This window comes from Gymnodraco acuticeps, unplaced genomic scaffold (genome assembly GCF_902827175.1).
Source record: "Gymnodraco acuticeps unplaced genomic scaffold, fGymAcu1.1, whole genome shotgun sequence".
Classification (NCBI taxonomy): Eukaryota; Metazoa; Chordata; class Actinopteri; order Perciformes; family Bathydraconidae; genus Gymnodraco; species Gymnodraco acuticeps.
In genome coordinates this window covers 641,912-661,281 of record NW_022990254.1, presented here as the reverse complement: position 1 = coordinate 661,281, position 19,370 = coordinate 641,912, and the positions used below count along the sequence as shown (strand labels likewise).

Sequence of the window (19,370 nt, the reverse complement as noted above, 5' to 3'; positions counted from 1 at the left end):
AATTAATCTAATTAATTAGAGGCTTTGTAATTAATTAATCGAAATTAATCGCATTTTTAATCACATATAAATATTTGACCTAAGAACAGTGAGAAGCAATTTTTTTCACATGGATTTTAGTATACCATTAGGCGCATTCACACCGCAGTACTTTTCCCACAAAGATTCATGAGAATTTAGTTCATGAGAACTCTTTGAACCTGGGGGAGGATTAGGGAGTCCCAGCAGCCTTCCGAGTAAATCGCCAGAACACCGACACCTCCTCATCTCCACCGCTCCCATGTTTTATTTTGTGTTGCCATAAATTAGTCTCTCTGCGTTTCTGCGCTGGGCTAATGCTAATAATGCTAATGCGAGGATAATAAAATGGCGGCTTCACAAAACTTTTTGGGAGTTTTACGGGGCGTGGTTTGCAATCCGCCCAGCCAATCAGAAATATAGCTCTTTTCTCACAAGAGAGCCGTACGAAAGTCCCTGCTCTCTAGCAGCTCTCTGCTCTCTAGCAGGGACTTTCGTGGGGGTAAAAAGGTTCTCATGAACTCATTTTAGTACCGGCTCTTTTTGGTGTGAACGCGATAAAAGAGGCTAACGTCCACGCTAGCTTCCACGCTAGCTGCTATATGTTTTGCATTGAGGTGATACTTGAGGCTTGATGTGCTGCGGTGATATGCAAATTCCTTTTTGCATAATTTGCACACAACCGTGCTCTTATCGACGCTTCCATCCGTTCGTTTTTTAAAACAACATTTCCCACTGTTGTTCACTGTGGTTTGTTGTTGTCTGAAGTCATGAACGTTAGTTGGTGCTCCAGTATAATCGGTACGCCTGAAACTCATCCAGTGAGAAACGTTCCGCGGTGCAAAAATAAGTGCGATTAAAATGCGTTAATTTTTTTAACGCGTTAATTTTTGTATAATTAATTAATCTTAATTAACGCGTTAAAGTCCCGGCCCTAGTTACAATATAACGAGCTTACTCCCAGTGTCAGCCAGTAAACTCGGAGAACTTCAAATGGATCTGCCCATCTGAAGGCATTACACTGTCTTCAGATGACACAATGGATGTGACTCTGTCCCCTTCCACCCTGCAGGGCTGCTGATCCTACGTCCTAGTGTTCACTCTCACATTGATTAACTGACCTTGATACAATGATCAGCAGTGTGTGACAGTATGACAGCGGGAGACGAGTTGTAAATGTAATCCAACGCTGCAAAAACTTTCATTACAGCACCTAATTAAACAGGACAGTAACCCTGGAAACATATTTTTTAGGAGTGCAATCCAACACTGCAGCCTTTTAAATATTTAAAAAAGCATTCAGCCAAATTAATTTTATTTCTAACCTTTGCTTCCCTCGTGTTCCGTGGGCCGCTGACCCTGTTGCATGAAATCCATTTCATCACATCCACTGGCTGCGACAACACAGATGGTGGCATTTGTGGCGGCTTCAGCGTTCCACATCCTTCTCCTCATTATTACAACAAAAAAAACATGGCAGCTTGTAGACATGCTGCACACTCTCTCATTTACCTTCCCTTTCATGAACTTTGTTTGTTATTTACCTCCTTCCTTTTCATTTTCCCGTCTCTTTCTACTTCATGGGCACGGCGCACAACAAAAAAGAGCGACTTTGTTTGAGAAACGACACTGTGGCGAAGGAGAGAGCTGCTTTGTGTCCTTAGTCTAATTGAGAGTCTTTTGCTATTCATCGGGGCTCTGCAGCCAGGCCAGCGAGGGAGGCAATCTTATGCAGATCACATTGAAGGGCTTCATTACCTAGAAGCCAGCTACTTTGTGTTCCCCCTCAAGGGAGAGGCCGAGAGAGAACGATGGCGAGCTGAAGGAGGGGAGAACGGGGGAGGGAGAAGTACAGAAAGACGGAGACACATCAAAAGTGTGTGCATGAGAGGAAGAGAGGGGGTGAGTTACAAAGAGAGTGCTTATCTGCGGGTTACACAGGGGAGCGGGGACAAATTACACCTGAACAACAGCATCTTTACGACTGCGCCGCGGCTTTATGCTAACGCAGAGAATGTATGTATTAGTGCACGTGTGTGTGTGTACATGTGCACGTGTGCCTGCTTGCATGCGTACTAGAAACTAGATAATGCCCCGTGAGGCTCTAAAGGGCTTCTATGACTGCATCTGGACGAGTGACTGATGATGTTACATCCATAATTCAGAGGTACATTGGAAAATAAATAACGTTTGGTTGAGTTAGTAATACACATATGTATTGATATTGAGCAGCTGTGACTGTGTGTTTGGTCATGTTTGTTTCCCTTACTCCGGACCAGCATGTGTGTTAGCGAGGGGGATAATTGACTTTCCATTTGTTTCTATACATACACTAATGTAGTGGCTTAGCGTGAAACAAAGACATGCTGAATAGGCAATGACTCTATCAGCTGCTGGGTGTAGCTACAGACATGAGAAGAATGGATGATCGCAGAAAAAAAAGATGGCGCTTGGCATGCCCCCAGGAAATGAGCCGGCTGTTGAAAGCACTGGCCAAAAACGATGGTACTACAACTTCCGTGTCAGGCACGTGACATCATTGGGCCCAAAAATACCTTTTAAAAATGTAACAAAAGAATTTGCTTGTAAAAGTTGTAAAATGTGCTAAAATATGAATCCATCATTATATCCCCTCCATATATCTAACTGAGCCAGGAAAGCTGTGACGTGACAAATTGGAGGCGGGGTTTAAAAAAAAAAAAAGTGCTCATGCTCTATGGGCCCAAGTCAACTCACCAGAAAATGCGCCGGGCGCTGAAGCACATTTTGTGTAGCGGCAAAATGCTGGTACTACAAACTTTGTGTCAGCCTTTTTGTGAATTTGTTGAGCCCAAAAATACCTTTTCCCATTGACTTACATTGAGAAAGAGACTTCTAATTCAGTGTTTCACTTTGTTATTTTCCCGTAACCGTAACAAAGCTTGGAGGCAGGGCTTAAGGAAAATGTGCACAATGATCTATGGGCCGAGATTACTTGAAGATCTGGATATATTTTTGTTCTCAAGAGTCCTTTTTGCTTCATGCTCCACAAGGCAACTTCTGTAGGAATGAACAGGGCCCCGCTTCCTGTATCCAGTTCTGTTTATTCACCCATGGTGCTGGGTTATTGACAGGTGAAGAGTGTCACAGGCGCACACAGATGTGATTAAAGCAAGCCTAAACACAGAGGACATGCACGTACACACACACACACACACACACACACACACACACACACACACACACACACGTGAAGCTGTTGTTGCCAAATGAGGTGAGATGGATGGGAGTAGCAGGTTATTTGCATGCCAGTTAAATCCTCTCTGCCTCCGAGGCCTGTCCTATCCCCATTTAGCATGGCCACAGCAAAGGGCAGGCTGGCATGCACACTGCCTGGCAGTCGGACAGGCCTGAGAGGGTCGCAGCCCCGGCCAGGTTCACTGCTCTGACCCCAGCTCAGCCTGCGAGCCGCCCACCACCACCACCACCACAGATTCGGTCTGCCACGTCTCTGCCCAGCCCGGGAGCCTGCTCATCAGATGTGCCCCGGCCCAGCACTGGCCCAGCTCTGGCCCAGCTGCCCACCATGTTAAAGGGCCAGGGGCCCCCTGCCACTCAGTCCATCTGCCAAGCTGCAGAGTCTGGGATCAGAGAGGAGAGAGACACAAACACCAGACAACCTCGCTCTTCGCTCTCAAAGCACAACAGAGAAATGCCAGATAAAAAGATTCACTAAATATGTGCTGCCCTCAACTTATGTGGGTTGATGCAAGCCTGAAATACTGCTCAGTTTATTCAAGTGAATAAAACTGAATTGTAATGCTTTCAGACTCAGACATTCCTAGCCTGAGATATGTTAGAGATTTACTGCAAGATCTGCATAGCACAATCATTAATAGAACATCTGGCCCAAGTGGAGCATGAAATGCTCTGAAAATAGCTCAGCTTTCCCTGTATTGATCTGAGAGAGGTGTATGTGTAGATAAATACATGAGTGAAGAGCAATGTGACTCTATCTAAGAAAGATAGATCTATCAGAAACACATGCTTTGATGAGACATACAGCTGTATTTAAGAATGTTATCTTTCATGCAGGATTATGTACGAGTGTATTACTTCTAAAACATATGCATATTAAATCATCTATGACCACAGCTTTCTGCTGTATGTTGAAAGCGTGAGGCGATCAGTGCCGATAAAGGTCTGCGCCTCGCTCATTTCCATACGTCTCCCCTTGATCAAGTCGCCTCATTTATCGTCCAAATCTGCGTTGACAAGCCTTTACTTATTTTCCCAGCTGCCGCGGGTGATGAGAGCGTAATCAGAAACATCATTAAGGCCTCTACATAGACGGCTGTGCCTGTTAGTCCTGTTACCCACACCCATAATAACTGAGAAAATGCAAATCAACTCCAGGTAATCTATTAATGTCACTTCAATTTTATGTCTGCGCTCCAATTTAGCAGATCTTGACACATTTGGCTCTGATCCGTGCTTTCATGCAGGTACTCATTTTGCGGGGGTTTCGGAGAGCACGGCCCGCTGATCGAGGAGACGGGCCATCTGTCTGCGCGTCCGTTTATTAATCGCCCTGATAATGAAGTACACTCACACTCAACACTCCCGGGGCATCTTTCGCACGGGCTCCATCCGGCAAAACAACTTTCATCAAGTTTGTTTCGCTGTGTAGCAATTATTGTCATGTGCAGCCCCCCCCCCCCCCCGCGAAAGGAGGATGATCTCGCGACCTCCTCCTAATTACCTGAAACTTCTCTTCAAGCAGATTTTGTAATTTCCAACTACATCACAACCCCCTTGTTAGCTGCAGAAGGGGAGCAGAGCCTCATAATTCCAGCATATGGTGGGCAGACATACGGAGGGATTTTATCAGCTTGTACTGGCCTTAAAGTCGAAGACCCCATTAACAGGAAAACGAGATCTACTAATCCTCGGAGATCTGTGCTATCCCTGCACATGAATTCCAATTCCTATCATAGCTAAGCTTTTACAAATAAGCAACACACTCACTTGATCATGGAGTGAATGGGAAACATGATTATCTATCGGATATGGAATTAAGAATACAGGGGAAATATGGAGAGGTAGAGTAAATATCAAATATTAATTAGAATTGATATCTTGCAATTAAATGAAACCACACTGTCCTTACTTGTCTGAAGATTAGGGGCAGAGGAAATTACAAAACTCATGGATTTATTCGAAACATAACACAAAATCTAATAGATAATAAAAAAACATGTGTGGATACATTTGCACTAATTATTACACTTATATTAAAAGTGATCAAATGAGTTTATGGAAAGGATTGTTCATAATGAACCAACTCAGCAGATACTTCACAACTGTCTCCAAAGAACCGACTTGATATACTACTAACTTGCATCAGCAAATACATTTTGAAGGGACTGCAATGTATAACTGAATAATCATTTAAGATGTATTAAATAGACGTTTTTAGCAAGTAACAAAGTATAAATGGTCAAAGATTGTGGTCTTGGATTAATACAGAAAGATTCTGCAATGTGTGTATTCATATTTACTGTAACTGAAACTAAAATATTTTCCCAAACATTAACCAAAGAGCTATGTATAAGAGATGTCCCGCCCCTTAACCAATCAGAATCTGTTTGAGCACTAGCCAATAAGCGGGGTGTTACATAGTGATGTCATTATGTAATGGAAGTAGAGTCCAATGGAGGCGTTTCAGGCTGGGGGAGCCTTTGCAGACCCTTTACATTTAAAAAAAACATATTTTCTACTTTCTAAAGCATATGCTTTAAATCACTAAAAAGAATAAATATACAAAAGTATAGTTATTGAGGTACAGGAGTATATTGCTACAACTTATCCTTTTAGAACATAGTAGAAGTATAAAGCAGCATTACATGGAAAAACTACTTCTAAATTGTACTTAAGTACAGAACTTGAGCAGATTTACTAAATCTATTAAATAAATAAGTTATTTTGTAGTTAGAATTGTTAGCCACCTCCCTACATTTCCATTGGGTGGTGTTGGACTTATTTCTGTAATTGCTTATGTTTTCTGTATTTGCAGCGCATTCACATGTTCTATAGGTACAGTATGCTGAGCTCCCGGGCCACTGCACTCTAGCTTTTGTACATCTGTTCATCCATTGTCTTGGTTTTACATCCTACCAATTCATTTCCACCATGGCAGGCAGCTCCTAGTTAGCTAACATAGTGGAGCATTTAGCATCAAGATTGCTTATTTAACCATTTCATTGAATTCAATTGTTTTGTGTTGTTTTGTGTCAAATTCGCTGAAAAAGTCTGCTGAATAAATAATTGTGTTAAAAACAATGTGTTCTGTGTTCCACTGGCTTATGGATTTGGATAGAAAAATAACTATACAGTGGCTGTTTTCTCTTATTACTAAAAAGTGGGCATCTTTCAAGATGCGTTGTCAAACAGCACCATTTAGTAACACCCCATCAAGCACAGCAGTCCTGTATTCAGACTCCTTACATTAATACGCTCAAACTCAATTCTGACTTCCTCCAACACCACCTCTGCTCTCCACTTCCTCTCATTGTTGCACTGTACTTTGAGAAACCATCCGCTGAACAATTAGAACGGTAGTCACCTCCTTTCTCAGGGAAATGAAAGTCAGAGAAAAGTCACGGAGAGCCACACGTCTTATCCGACTGGGCCTTTTAAAAAGGGAGAACAAAAGCTCTTTCTCCTTCATTTCCCATTAACCTCTATGCTCCTCCGCGAGCAGGAAACATGGCGACCTCGTGGCCCATGTCACATATCTCATCCGGCTGTGCGGACCGCTTCCTATGGGGGGGATGGTGACATTCAATGAGAAGGGCTTTGTACCTATCCGTAGTCCTTGGCAGATAAAAGGTGGGTGTTGATATTTGTCCCGGGTTTGGCTGATATACCGTGGACACATTCCTGATAAGCGAGGAGCTGCTGAGACATTGATGAAGCCTGGAGTGGAACTGACAAGTGGATAACATCGACAGGAGAAGCAGCCGTTACGGTGCGGATTCGATTTTTGATTATTCTACGCAGGAGGGTTCTCTCTATCACGTTCTCAGCATTGTCTGAACGCAATACCAGACGGCTGGTCTACTCTTAGCACGTGCCATGATTACACTGTAATGCGTAGTTACAGTGTAATCCCCTGCACCAGTAATCCACTGAGGCCTGCACACATTCTCATTTCAACGCAATACAAAGATGAAACGCCACTGTAAAAGGAACCCGGTTATATATGAATATTAGGCGATGAATGTCTTCTTGTTTGTTTGTCCGGAGAATCACGTTCTTCCCAGCGTGCGGCAGCACATGAAAACTTAACAAGAGGAAAACTACTCGCAGGAAGAAACAAAAAAAAGGCTTTCAAGCCAACAACTGAGCATTACTGAATGTTTAATTAATCAGTAGTGACAAAAGGGAACTACAATCAACAAAGAGACGCCGATTTCCCATTTCTTATGCATTATTCCCACTGGCAAATCACAGAGTGCTGTCAACTACCACTTTGCTCGCTACCCCATCACCGTGGATGTCCCTGCACTGCGCCGGCAAAACCCTTGGAGAGATACGTTAGCATTTCAAGCGAGATCTAAAACAATAAGCAGTGGGGATCAAGTAATGGAGTTCAGACAACAAGAGTTCACTGTTGTTCCGTGTTTACATGGATTATATTGCACTGTGTTTTGTTCCTTTTTGCTTCCCTCAGCAGCTAACAGAAGTCGTGATCACGAGATGCTAAATCGCCTTCCAAGAGCTGACGTCAAGGCTGCAACCTACAGATGGGATTTCCCAAAACAGATTCCATTACATACCTTGCGCCATCTGCCCTAGCATGTTGTGTCAGCTCCGTGACAGGTAACAAGAGGAAGCTTGATGAGAAAACACAATAACAAGCGCATACCGCCCAACAGCAGACCTCGGCACCCACGCTGAACTCGTCCAATGTCAAAACGGCATAAAGACACACTATGATCTCTTTCCTGCTACTGATGGAAACATTTTTCGACAACACTCCTGCTGCTCTGGGGGTCAGTGGCAAGGCTCCCCTGAAGAAAAACAACAACTAAGTGTACTGATCCACTTACAGGCTCCTGCCAATCCTAGATGGGCTATACATCTGAATGATGTGATCAGCATGCAGTGGTCATTTAAATGCATGGATGGAATGTGAATATATGAATTAAATATATGATACATTAGCATACGGCAAAATGGAGAGTGTTTGTGTACTAGTTTGTGGAGGAATGAAGAAAGGTAGCTTGTGGCAATTAGCATCTGTCAGTGTTGACAAGCTAAGTGACAGTTAAGTGTAAGACCATTTATGCTCTTCTGCTATAATTATACTTAAACGCTTGAATGTTGAATTAAAAGGATTCTTGCATAGACTTGTCTACAGCTGTGTTTGTTCAGCTCTCCTGCTGTGTTGAGAAGGGGGGAAAAAGGTCACATTTTGAATGCCTTTGATACTAAATAAAGTGATCCACTGTGGTTTCCTAGTCAATTCCCCACAGTTTTTCAACACATTACATCATGCACTTTCTAATCTTCCCATAAATATTTGATCGCAGTGATCACCAGCTCATACCACATAATAGACTGCACACATGAACATGTTAAACAACGCAATACAAATACCACACTTTCACCAAATGCTCCACATAATAAGAAAGTGTGACCCTTCACCTATGCAAAGCGGAGAATAGCATTTTCTTAATGCTTGCCAGAAGGCCGAGTGCTGATGTTGCTGTAGAATGGTGCTTTTTCAGCCTCTGTAGGATTCATGTTCAATCAAGCTTTCCTGATGTGGTGATTTGCATTCTTAGTTGGAATTATTTGCAAGTGGGTTATTATGTACAGTGTTAGCGTTATGCAGGGTCATCCTTATGTAACCATTGTCCTATCTTCCCAGGATCCTATGTTCTTGATATAAACTTACTAACCAACATAAAAACGACACTGATACAAAATTATACTCAAAACCATTTTGCTTTTAAAATAAAAAGGCTTAAATCCTTGGTTCAAATACCATGAAACAAAGGCAACACGTTGTTTTATCCCAAAAACGGCTTGCACAAATATATGTTCCCCAAACTTACTGGACACATTTTGTATTCTTATTTTAGGTACCACAAATGCTTATTAAAGCATAAGGTAGAATTTCTCAACAATTTCACAATTATACACAAAAGGTTCAGCCAAATGTGAGATGTCTTTTTTGTGATGAGTTACGAATCTGTAACATCACAAGAGAATTCAAATAACTTTGGCTTGAAGATAAAATAACCAATGTTTATTACTTTTACATTTGGCAGGTAATGGCTTTTCTCACAGTCTAAGGTGCAAAAGACCAAAGGGAAATGGACGTTGCAATGGCTGTTTAGTTGTTACATCCTTATGTCGATGGATTTTTCTAACCCCCAAATTAAAAGGTGTAGCTATCAGGGAGTCTAACATAAGTTGGCTTTTAGTTTTAGGTGAGTAACTTCAAAAGCATACATTGTCCTAAGGTAAAACACTTTAGTAAGAGCATAAGATCCTTTGAAAGGTCCCAGTAATGTGTCATAAAGAGGATATAATAAAAAGATAGCGCTTTTCCTGGTGCTCAAAGCGCTTACAAGCAAGTAAAACAACATAACAAGAAAAGCATAAAGTGCTAAGCTAGGTGGAATAAAGGCGAGGGGCAAGAGTGAAAAGGTGTGCATAGAATCATGTAAACATAGAAACAGTCCCTTATTACGCAAAGGGGATGGACGTGTCAAATGCTGTTTGATCGGTAAATATTCTTTCAGCCACTGTGGAGATACCAATGTCTAAAGTCCAAGGAATTGTCCAATTTGAAGGTGTAGCTTTCAAGGAGTAAAACACAAGGAGGCTTTAAGTTGTGAGGGATTTCAATGTGTTGACCCAGTGTAACAAAAAGAATGCTAAGAAGATCCTAAGAACCCTTGAATGACACCAGTTGTGCCGGTACAGCACTGAGTTATGGCTGAAGTTATATGATTTATCTTTGTCCTATTTTCATTTGCCAAAATACTCATAACAAGCAAGCATGTAAATGGGCATACTCATTTCCTCTTGTTCCTACTCACTCATTATTTTCATGCAATAACCCATTAGAGATCAGCCGTCCTGGAACTCTCACACACTGATCAGGCTGCAGACCAGAACTGAAATGTGTTTATCGTGACTCACCGACACCGGACATCTCTGGAACCGACGCTCGGTACGGGCCTTCGTTGAACTGCGGCGGATTGTCGTTAATGTCCTGGACTTTGATGATGAACTCTGACGGTGGTTCCAGGGGCTGGTCGTTGTCCGCGTTGACGACCTGGGCTGTTAGCGTGTACTCGGCCTTCTCCTCGCGGTCCAGCCTCTTCATGGCGTGGATGTCGCCCGTTAATTCGTTGATGGCGAAGATGGTGCCAGCACCCTCGCCCGCTAGGACGTACTTGATGTTCTTGCCACCCACATCCAAATCTGTGTGTAGCTGCAAGTAAACAGAGATGACAAATAATGACATTAAAAGGTGGAGTCTTCAGTTTGATCCCACTGTGGAAGCAGAGACAGCTGTGGGGGTTGTAATGAATGCAAGTTGATATGCTCAGCAGGTTCCAGAAGTTCTCACCATGTAAATGCATATAACAGTATACATGTAATGTGTTGCTCTTTTTCCTCCTTGCTATGCTGCAACTAGTTTAGCAGGGATGCTCAACATAGCCTACACTTTGCTAAATGAGGCCCACTGGGGGCAATAGCTTCATAAGTAGCACAGGAAATGGACCTTAGCCTACATTGTTCCTCATTATACATTGTAAATACATCATACAAACACACAATGTGGGGGGATATTGCTCCCTGCAGTCTGGAATGCACAGAAGCCAGAAGTGCTTTGAATGTGCATTCCAAAACCCATGAAAAATGTACGAGGAAACTCTGCACATGATGATCATACTGGCAAATAGCTAGCCCTAAGTTACTGGACGCTGCTGCATGTTCCTCATTATTTTTGTAATTACAGTTTCATTAGTTCACTAAGGCTGCATTACGTGCAAGGCTGAGTGGATGGCTCCCACTCGCCGCAGAGCTGAGTATAACTAATGAGTGTGACAATGCTACATTAGGCTGTTGCAACATCTGTAGACCGAGGAAAGGAGCAAAGGCTTCTGTACGTAATTTTTTTTGGAGCGTAGCGGATACAACAGCACAAGATGACAAAAGGTCATAGGAAAAAGGGACATGAGGGAAGTTTAATTCACATAAACAGACAGAGCACTTATGATACTGTAAGTCACCTTTTAATATAAGCCTTTTTGATCCACGAGGTGAGTGACTTTCAGAGGGGAGGCGCCGAGTAAAACATTTACAAATCCAGCAGTGTTGTGAAACGGCTGTCAGCCCTCTTCCTTTGTATTTGTTCTTATTATACATTCCTCTCAATAACCCACACACCCATCTGAGCCCACACTCACGCATACAAACATCTGTATTCAGCAGCTTTCATTTCATTTCCTGCCACAGTGTTCCAACAGCGCTTCCCGTGGGAGCGTGGATAGGGTGCAAAATAGCGAAGTAAAAATATGTCGGGTGAGAATCCCGACCTCTAAACTCACCACCACCCCCCCCCGCAATGTTTTTATAAGCTGGCTTTTATGCATATACTGTCTCAGAGGTGTTGTTTGCAGACACTGACAAAGCACATTCACTTAAATTGTCACACCTTGCACTTTTGTTTTCCTAATTGTGCCATCATTTCAAATGAATGATGTGGCTCATTAACACAAATGCCTCGCAACATCCTGCCCACTGAGAAACTCTTTAAATGAGCTCAAATTAACGATGGTCTGTCATTGTTTTTTTTACCCTACGTGTGACTCCTTGTGTGTAGTGGTATGCCTGCAGCTCTGCATGTACTGTATGGCTGCATGTTGCTCTCAAAGGGGTGCAAATTGACTATTTCAGCTTCCATATTGGATTTGGTTATGGCATGTATATTTTTAGCAACACATACACAACATAATCTTGATGCATGGCAATTATACTGTAAGGTCACCCAAGTACAATTGTATGCGCATTGAGGTAGAAATATGTGTTTGATCCGGATATGATTCAAGGTCAAAATTAGTGTTAAAGCTCAAAGTCAACCAAGTTCAGCTTAAATACCTTCAGTTCCATGGATACTGTGCACCCTCAATATGCTGGTGATATGTGTTATTTTATGTATGAATATATAAATATGAATGTGTATTAACCCTTGTGTGGTGTTCGGGTCAAATTGACCCGATTTCCATTTTCAATGAATACAAAAAAATATAAGGATATTTTCGTTCAACCTGAAACTCAATGGCCGGGGCTTATTTATTGTGAAGGACATGTGGAATTGTTTTTATTTTTTTCCACTTGTGAAAAAATGCCCACCCGCATTTATGTCCTTCATAAGAGGTTCGGGTCAATCTGACGCGGATACAATACCAGGACAGACACACACACACACACACACACACACACACACACACACACACACACACACACACACACACACACATGCACAGAGAAGCTGTTTGATCCTGTTTTCCCTTGATCTTTACCCTTTGTAGTGTGTACACAAAACTATCCTAGAACATTATAAACATTTTAGATCTTCCAGAAATGTATAAACATTTTACATTTTCTCGCACTGTCCCCCCTCGCACCTGCACGCCGGAGGAAACAGAGACATAACCTCAGTGTAGTAACAGTGTAGTGCAGAACTACAATTATCTACCAACAAAATGGACAAAAGAGATTCTGCTCAGAGCCTTGGAGCTAATAATGGATGAGAGTGAGTGGAATGCATTAGAGGAACACGGTGAAGTGGAACAGGAAGACATTTCTGAAGATGAGGATAATGTGGAGGTAAACTCAGAATTTGACAGCAAATTGGAAGATGAACTTGACTCAGAAGCTGGAAGACCCCCACAGCCAGCCGCAAGAAGACCCCCACAGTCAGCTTCTGGAAGACCCCCACAGCCAGCTGTGAGGTCTGTGGACCCTCAAAGGACTCCAAGACACAGACTACTTGCAGCAACTGCAACAAGTACATCTGTGCTGTACACACGAAGAAGTTCTGTACAGCATGTGTTTCCTAAACGGACTTGCCCATTGACTCACATGATGTTCTGCAGCGTCACTTCATCAATATAGTTTTCGGATATACAGTATTTTATGAATAGTGACTGTTAATTGTTTTTATTTGCTTTGTGTTTATATCTGTTCTATGTCATTTATATGGATGTTTCATTCTCTCTCTATTTCACAGCCAAATACTTTTGGATGTGTGGTTCTTGTGTTCCAATTGCTGCTAAATTGCTTTATTTCCTTCAGGGCTTTGATTATTATATGACAGATTACAAATAATAAACATTAATGAAAAAAATGTTTAATTTACATTTGTCCTAGAAAAGCATGAGCAACATGTAAACCTAGTTTTTATTACAGTGTATTTTTTTCAACATAAATTACATTTTTATCACAAAAAACGATGGACACTTCCATTGTTACATTTGATCCAGCAAAGAGTATTTTCAAAAACTAATCATATATTTCATTTATATTGTTGGGGAATGAGTTAAAGACAATATATATAAGGAATTGTGCATTTTGAATTTAGTTCTGTATTTGTTTTAAACCCTGAAATATGTCCCGGGTCAATTTGACCCGAACATTACCAAAGGGTGTGAAATGTGAACATAACACAAGGGACTTTGCATCCTTGGCCATGGACACCATTGAGACTTTTTGTATCATGTGTTATATGGTTGAATACAAGTTATAAGAAAATAAATGTAAGAACCATGTGACATAACAAGCAAGGGACCATGACATCGTTTTTGTCCACTTTTCTTTAGGTCAAGAATAAACCATCAATCATCCATAATTATCCGTCGACGAACAACCATCCATAACTATGGTTCAATAAGTATAAAATATAGATGAGAGCAGTGGCGTGCACAGACATTTATAGGGGCAGGTGCTCAAGAGAAAAAAAAGGGCACCTTCTGAGTCGTCGTGGCGGTCGCGCCGAAATTGTGCGCTCCGAAATTGTGCGCAAAAATGTGCCGGATAATGGCGGATTATGTTAGTTTATTTTCGGTTTTTGGTTACTTTATTTCGGTGTTAGGGTTAGATTAGGGTTATGTTATTTAATTCTTATTTTTGCCTGATTTTACTGATTTATTATCAAAAAATTAATTATTTTAACATTTATTTGTATTATTCTAAATGACTTAGGGGGGTCCAATCTGAAGCTAAGGGGGGGACGAAATCCCCCCCCCCCCGGGATTGACGCCCCTGGTGGAACCGCCGGCTGCCTTAGTAGTGTGAGATGTATTAAAGGCACATCTTGTATGTCGTAATTGCATATATATTTATTTCAATAACCATATGCTGTCTGATGCAGATGCCTATCTAAAACAAATCAGATAGTAGGCTTAGTAGCTTCTACTCGCTAAAGCAACTGTAGTCAGGGATGCAAACTCATCAGGTATGAAAAAGGTGACAAGGATCCGAGCCCCCCGACCCCACGGAATATTGGCTTTAAAATGAGGAATAACAGAGGATTTTAGCAGTCAGAACAACTAAAGCAGCAGGTAATAATAACAGAAACGCCAAAGAGTTACATCTAATAGAAATATATAAAAGCATTTATTTTAATTGTGTAGCAGTCAGTTTATAATTTTGGCAGCACTGTTGAGCATTTTGAAAATGTATTTTCATGCCTTAGTATTTTTATAATACTTTTCTACTTTCACTTGAGGAACATTTTGAATGCAGGACTTTTACTGTAACAGAGTATTCCTACACTCTGGTACATCTACTTTTACTCAAGTACAAGATCTGAGTACTTCTACGTTTATTAAGTACAAGATCTGAGTACTTCTACTAAAGTAGGCTACAAGATCTGAGTATACTTCTACTTTTACTCTAGTAGCCTACAATCTCTATACTTATACCCAGTGGCGGCGGGTCATTAGGGGCAGGTGGGGCACAGCCCCACCTAGTGTCAGAAGAAAGTATTACAAATAATGATTACAAAAAAATACTAAAAAATAAATAAAAAAACATATAAAATATATTTTAAGGTCATGTTTAATAATCTGATTCGTCTGTACATTTCTGTTTTAGTCTGTGTTCTTCTAATTAGTGTCTAGAGTGCCGTTTTGAGCTGTTTAGAGCCATGTGGGACAAAACCCGATCCTGCCCTTCCCTCTCACAGTCTAAGTGAACGGTGATTGTAAAAACTACACTGCGCATGCTCAGAGTATTTTTCTATTGAATGTGTGTGGCAAAAAAATAATGACCGTAGGGGCAGAGTGCTCCCATCCCCACCATACGTCATCTCACATAATTCAGAATTGATTGGCTGTAAGTACTCACGTGTGCAGTGCTGCGAAACGTCACGTGTAGTTTGAAGAGGAGACGAGAGAGCAGCATATAGCTAACATCACCAGCGATTAAAAGAAGTAAAAAACTGAAAGAAAATGAATGAAGTTGACCATTTACTGGAGCACACATTTGAGACACTTAGCCCACCATCCACCGGATTTCCAAATGGCCCAGACTGCGGGCAAAGTTAAACGTGGGTTTAACGCTGAGTGGTTTGCTAAAAAGAAATGGCTAACGGCGAGCATCCAGAAGAATTCCCTCTTTTGCTTTCCTTGCCTGCTTTTTGGTGAAGATCAAGGTACTTGGTCGAGGACAGGTTACAAGGACTTAAAGCATCTTTCGGAGAGGACAATGAAGCATGAGAGCAGCAACAGTCATTTGGAAAATGCCGTAAAATTGGGATTACTTGGAAGGGTGAATGTTGCAGCTCAGATTGACAGCGCCTACAGACGCGGCATTGATTCTCATAATAGGAAGGTGGAAGAAAACAGGTACGTGCTTGGTCGGATCATCACCTGTATTAAACTGTGTGGGAAATGTGAGACAGCACTGCGGGGCCACAACGAGTCGGCGGACTCTCTGAATCCAGGGATATTCAGGTCAATTTTCGAGACAATGTGTGAGGCTTCAACGGCACTACGAAGCTCAGCTTGTTTTCAAAGGGACATCAAGCACCATACAGAATGAACTCTTGGACTGCATGTATGATGTGTACAGGGAGGAAATAGCCAAGCAAGTGGACAACACATCATTTGTTGCCGTTCAGTCCGACGAGACAACCGATGTCTCCTGTAAATTGCAAATGGTGATTGTGCTGCGATACATTATGCCTGACCTCACAGTTACAGAGCGTTTTTTGGAGTTTGTGGAAGTAAAGGACAAAACTGGTGTAGGTCTCTCTAACAGCATCAAGGCTGTTCTGGAACCCCTGAAGCTGAAAGAAAAGCTAATCGCTCAGACCTATGACGGGGCGGCCGTCATGAGCGGTAACGTGCGCGGGGTACAGACGGTGATGAAGGAGACGTACCCAAACGCTCAGTTTGTTCACTGCTACGCCCACCAACTGAACCTGACCCTGCAGCAAACTGTGTTCAGCAAGGATGAGCATCCTGAAGGTGTTTTTTGCAGATCTAACTGCTTTTTCCACTTTTTTCTCCGGTGCTCCAAAACGTGTTGCAGCTCTTGCAGAGGCAACACAGAGACGCATCCCACGGCCACCGGCTGTGAGATGGAACTTTAAAAGCAGAACTGTGAACGCGGTTTGGGAGACCCGAGATGCACTACTTCAGTGTATGAAGCATATACGCGCACAACCAGGATGGGATGCGGTCACCATAAGTGAGGCATACGGCGGAGGAAACGTTTGCTGAGACTGTTATTTTGGTCAAAATAATAGTGACAACTCCGATGACGACATCCGAGTCAGAGAGGAACTTTTCCACCCTCAAAAGGATAAAGACTTTCACTCGCAACACCATGGGACAGCCGCGACTTAACGCATTGGCCATGCTTTCAATTGAAAGCCAGTTGATCCAGCAACTACAGGACTTCATCCCCAAAGTGATAGACACATTCTGTCAGAGGAAGGACCGCCGTGCCGCTTTTCTTTTCAAGTGAGCCTTCAGCTTTGGTAAGTTCATTTATGTCATATATTTTGTTGATCTTCTGTGTTTTGCCTCTGCTGGATCGATTGATATTGTGACCTCGATGATGAGTGTCTGTGTTTTCCTTATATTTACAGTCTATGGTGTTTTAATGCTAAAGTATTACGGTTGTTGTTATTGTTAAGAATTACTTTGTGATGGTGACCTTTACTCCATGTATGAAGGTGCATTACTATGACATCCCCACGCTGTGTACGTAAATGTATGCGCTCAGTGTTGCTCCTGTGGTCTTCAGTATGTAATTTGACACTCCCCCTCTCTCTCTCCTCCCCCCCTCTCTCTGTCCCCCCTCTCTCTCTCTCTCTCTCTCTCTCTCTCTCTCTCTCTCTCTCTCCCCCGACCTCTTTCTGCCCCCCCAGTTTTGTACACCTAGAAACTCCACTGCTTATACCACCTCTGTTTATAGCCTATGAAAAAAACTATTAGAAAACGAAGGCTAAAGCTAACGTTAGCAGATAGTGACAATGATATTGCGACAGAAAAACGTTCCAGTTCACATCACGCTCTGCCGCTCTGCTCTGAACACCTGAACGGCCCGTTCTAACAGCTGTTCACCAGCGGCTCAGTCTGTGCCACAGTGACTCCGCACAGTTAACGAACGCACCGTAGATAATGTAGCTGACCCTCATCCCGGAGCAGCAGAGTTCAGCCGGCCCGACAGGCAAGAAGACTCGAGCACACAGCTCGCGCTTCATATATTAAAAAATAACACCATGCGCGTCATGATGGCACATAACAGCTCGCGACCGCAGATTATTTCGGCGATTAGATAAAATGTAAATTATTTTGACGCAACTTTAGTTACATTTCCATGACTTTTCCAAAACTTTGGGAAAAATATTGTTTTCCATAACTTTTCCAGGGCCTGGAATTTGCATTTTGAATTTCCATGACTTTTCCAGGTTTTCAATGACCGTACGAACCCTGTATAGTTTAGTTTGGCATCTGATTTAGGGGATTAAACAATACACTCATTGTATTTGTTACCTGGTGGTTACTTACTTGGTCGTCACTAGGGCACTTTTAATCGTGTTGCTGCGTGCTGCTGCACCACACACCCGCCGTGGCCTGTCTGACTGACTGACTGTCAGCTCTGCGCGCTGCGCGTTCACGTTGAGAGCAGGGAAGGGAGGGGTTGCAGCCAGAGCACGTACGGGAGTGCCGCGGGGCACGTGTGGGGATGTCTGACAAAATGACAACGCGCATTTGGGGCATTGTTGTATATATTAGAAGCTTGTAATCCAGAATTGATCGATGTTACCATGAGCCACATACAGTACACTGTAAAAAATAAATAAATAAAAAAACTGTAAAAAACGAACTTTCAAAAGGGCACATTGCTGTCAAGAGGGCAAAACGGGCAGGTGCTCAAGCACTACCTAGAGTCTATGTGTGCACGTCTCTGGATGAGAGAGTGCACTGGCTTTAACAAATGAATTTAGGCTTGCTGCTTTTGCTGATTATTTGTCATCATATTTGCAATATAAATGTAGTATTTGTTGACCATGGAGATTGATGCATCCTGTGAGCAAATTTGCTTCATTGTATTCCCATCACTCTTATTGGAGTCATGTCCTGTTATCTCTGTACTTTCAACTACAAAGGCATAACAATGCCCTTAAAAGATCATTCATACTAGAATGGCACTCAGAGAGCTCAGACCTCCACCAAGGCCAATGGTGATTTCAAAAACGTCAAGGATGGACTCACTTGCTGAGTTTGGAAATCATTCTTCCAACTCAAGTGAGTTTTGAGACGAAATGTGGAAACACAATGGACCCAAAGAACATTTGGTCTGTTTTATTTATATCAGTTTCAGAGTTAAGGGGATGGTCATGTGCACATTTTCCAGTCAGGAACTTGTTTTTTCATCAGTTTCCCAATCTCAACGAAATGTAAACATGATGCATGTAACCATCCAATGATTCCATTCCAAATTGCAATGGGTTCTTCCATTACACCCTTCAACCAAGAACATAACAATAACTATTTATTTTATTTTTTTTATTGGTGTTTTATCGTATGTTTTATCCTATGTATTACCTGCTGCTGTTTTATGCCTTTTATTCTACATTTTATAGTTGTACTTTGAATTGTGTCCTGTGTACTGTACTGTAAAGCACTTTGTACATCCGTGTTGTACTATATAAATAAAGTTTTACTTACTTACTTACAAAACAAAACACAAAAAAAAGCCAAAATATTGATCTTCTTGGCAGACGTACAAATACATTTCTTATAAACTGACATGTTCCTTTA

General features: G+C 42.1%; 1 protein-coding gene across 3 annotated transcripts in view; it reads right to left on the bottom strand.

Moving 5' to 3' along the window:
• The window catches only part of cdh8 (cadherin 8), a 147,842-nt gene that overhangs the window by 79,575 nt on the left and 48,897 nt on the right, over positions 1-19,370 (bottom strand). For all 3 annotated transcript variants that reach the window (XM_034220584.1, XM_034220586.1, XM_034220585.1), the window contains exon 3: positions 10,219-10,513. In XM_034220584.1, coding sequence (XP_034076475.1) covers positions 10,219-10,513 — 295 coding nt within the window. The remainder of the gene's footprint in view (positions 1-10,218; positions 10,514-19,370) is intronic.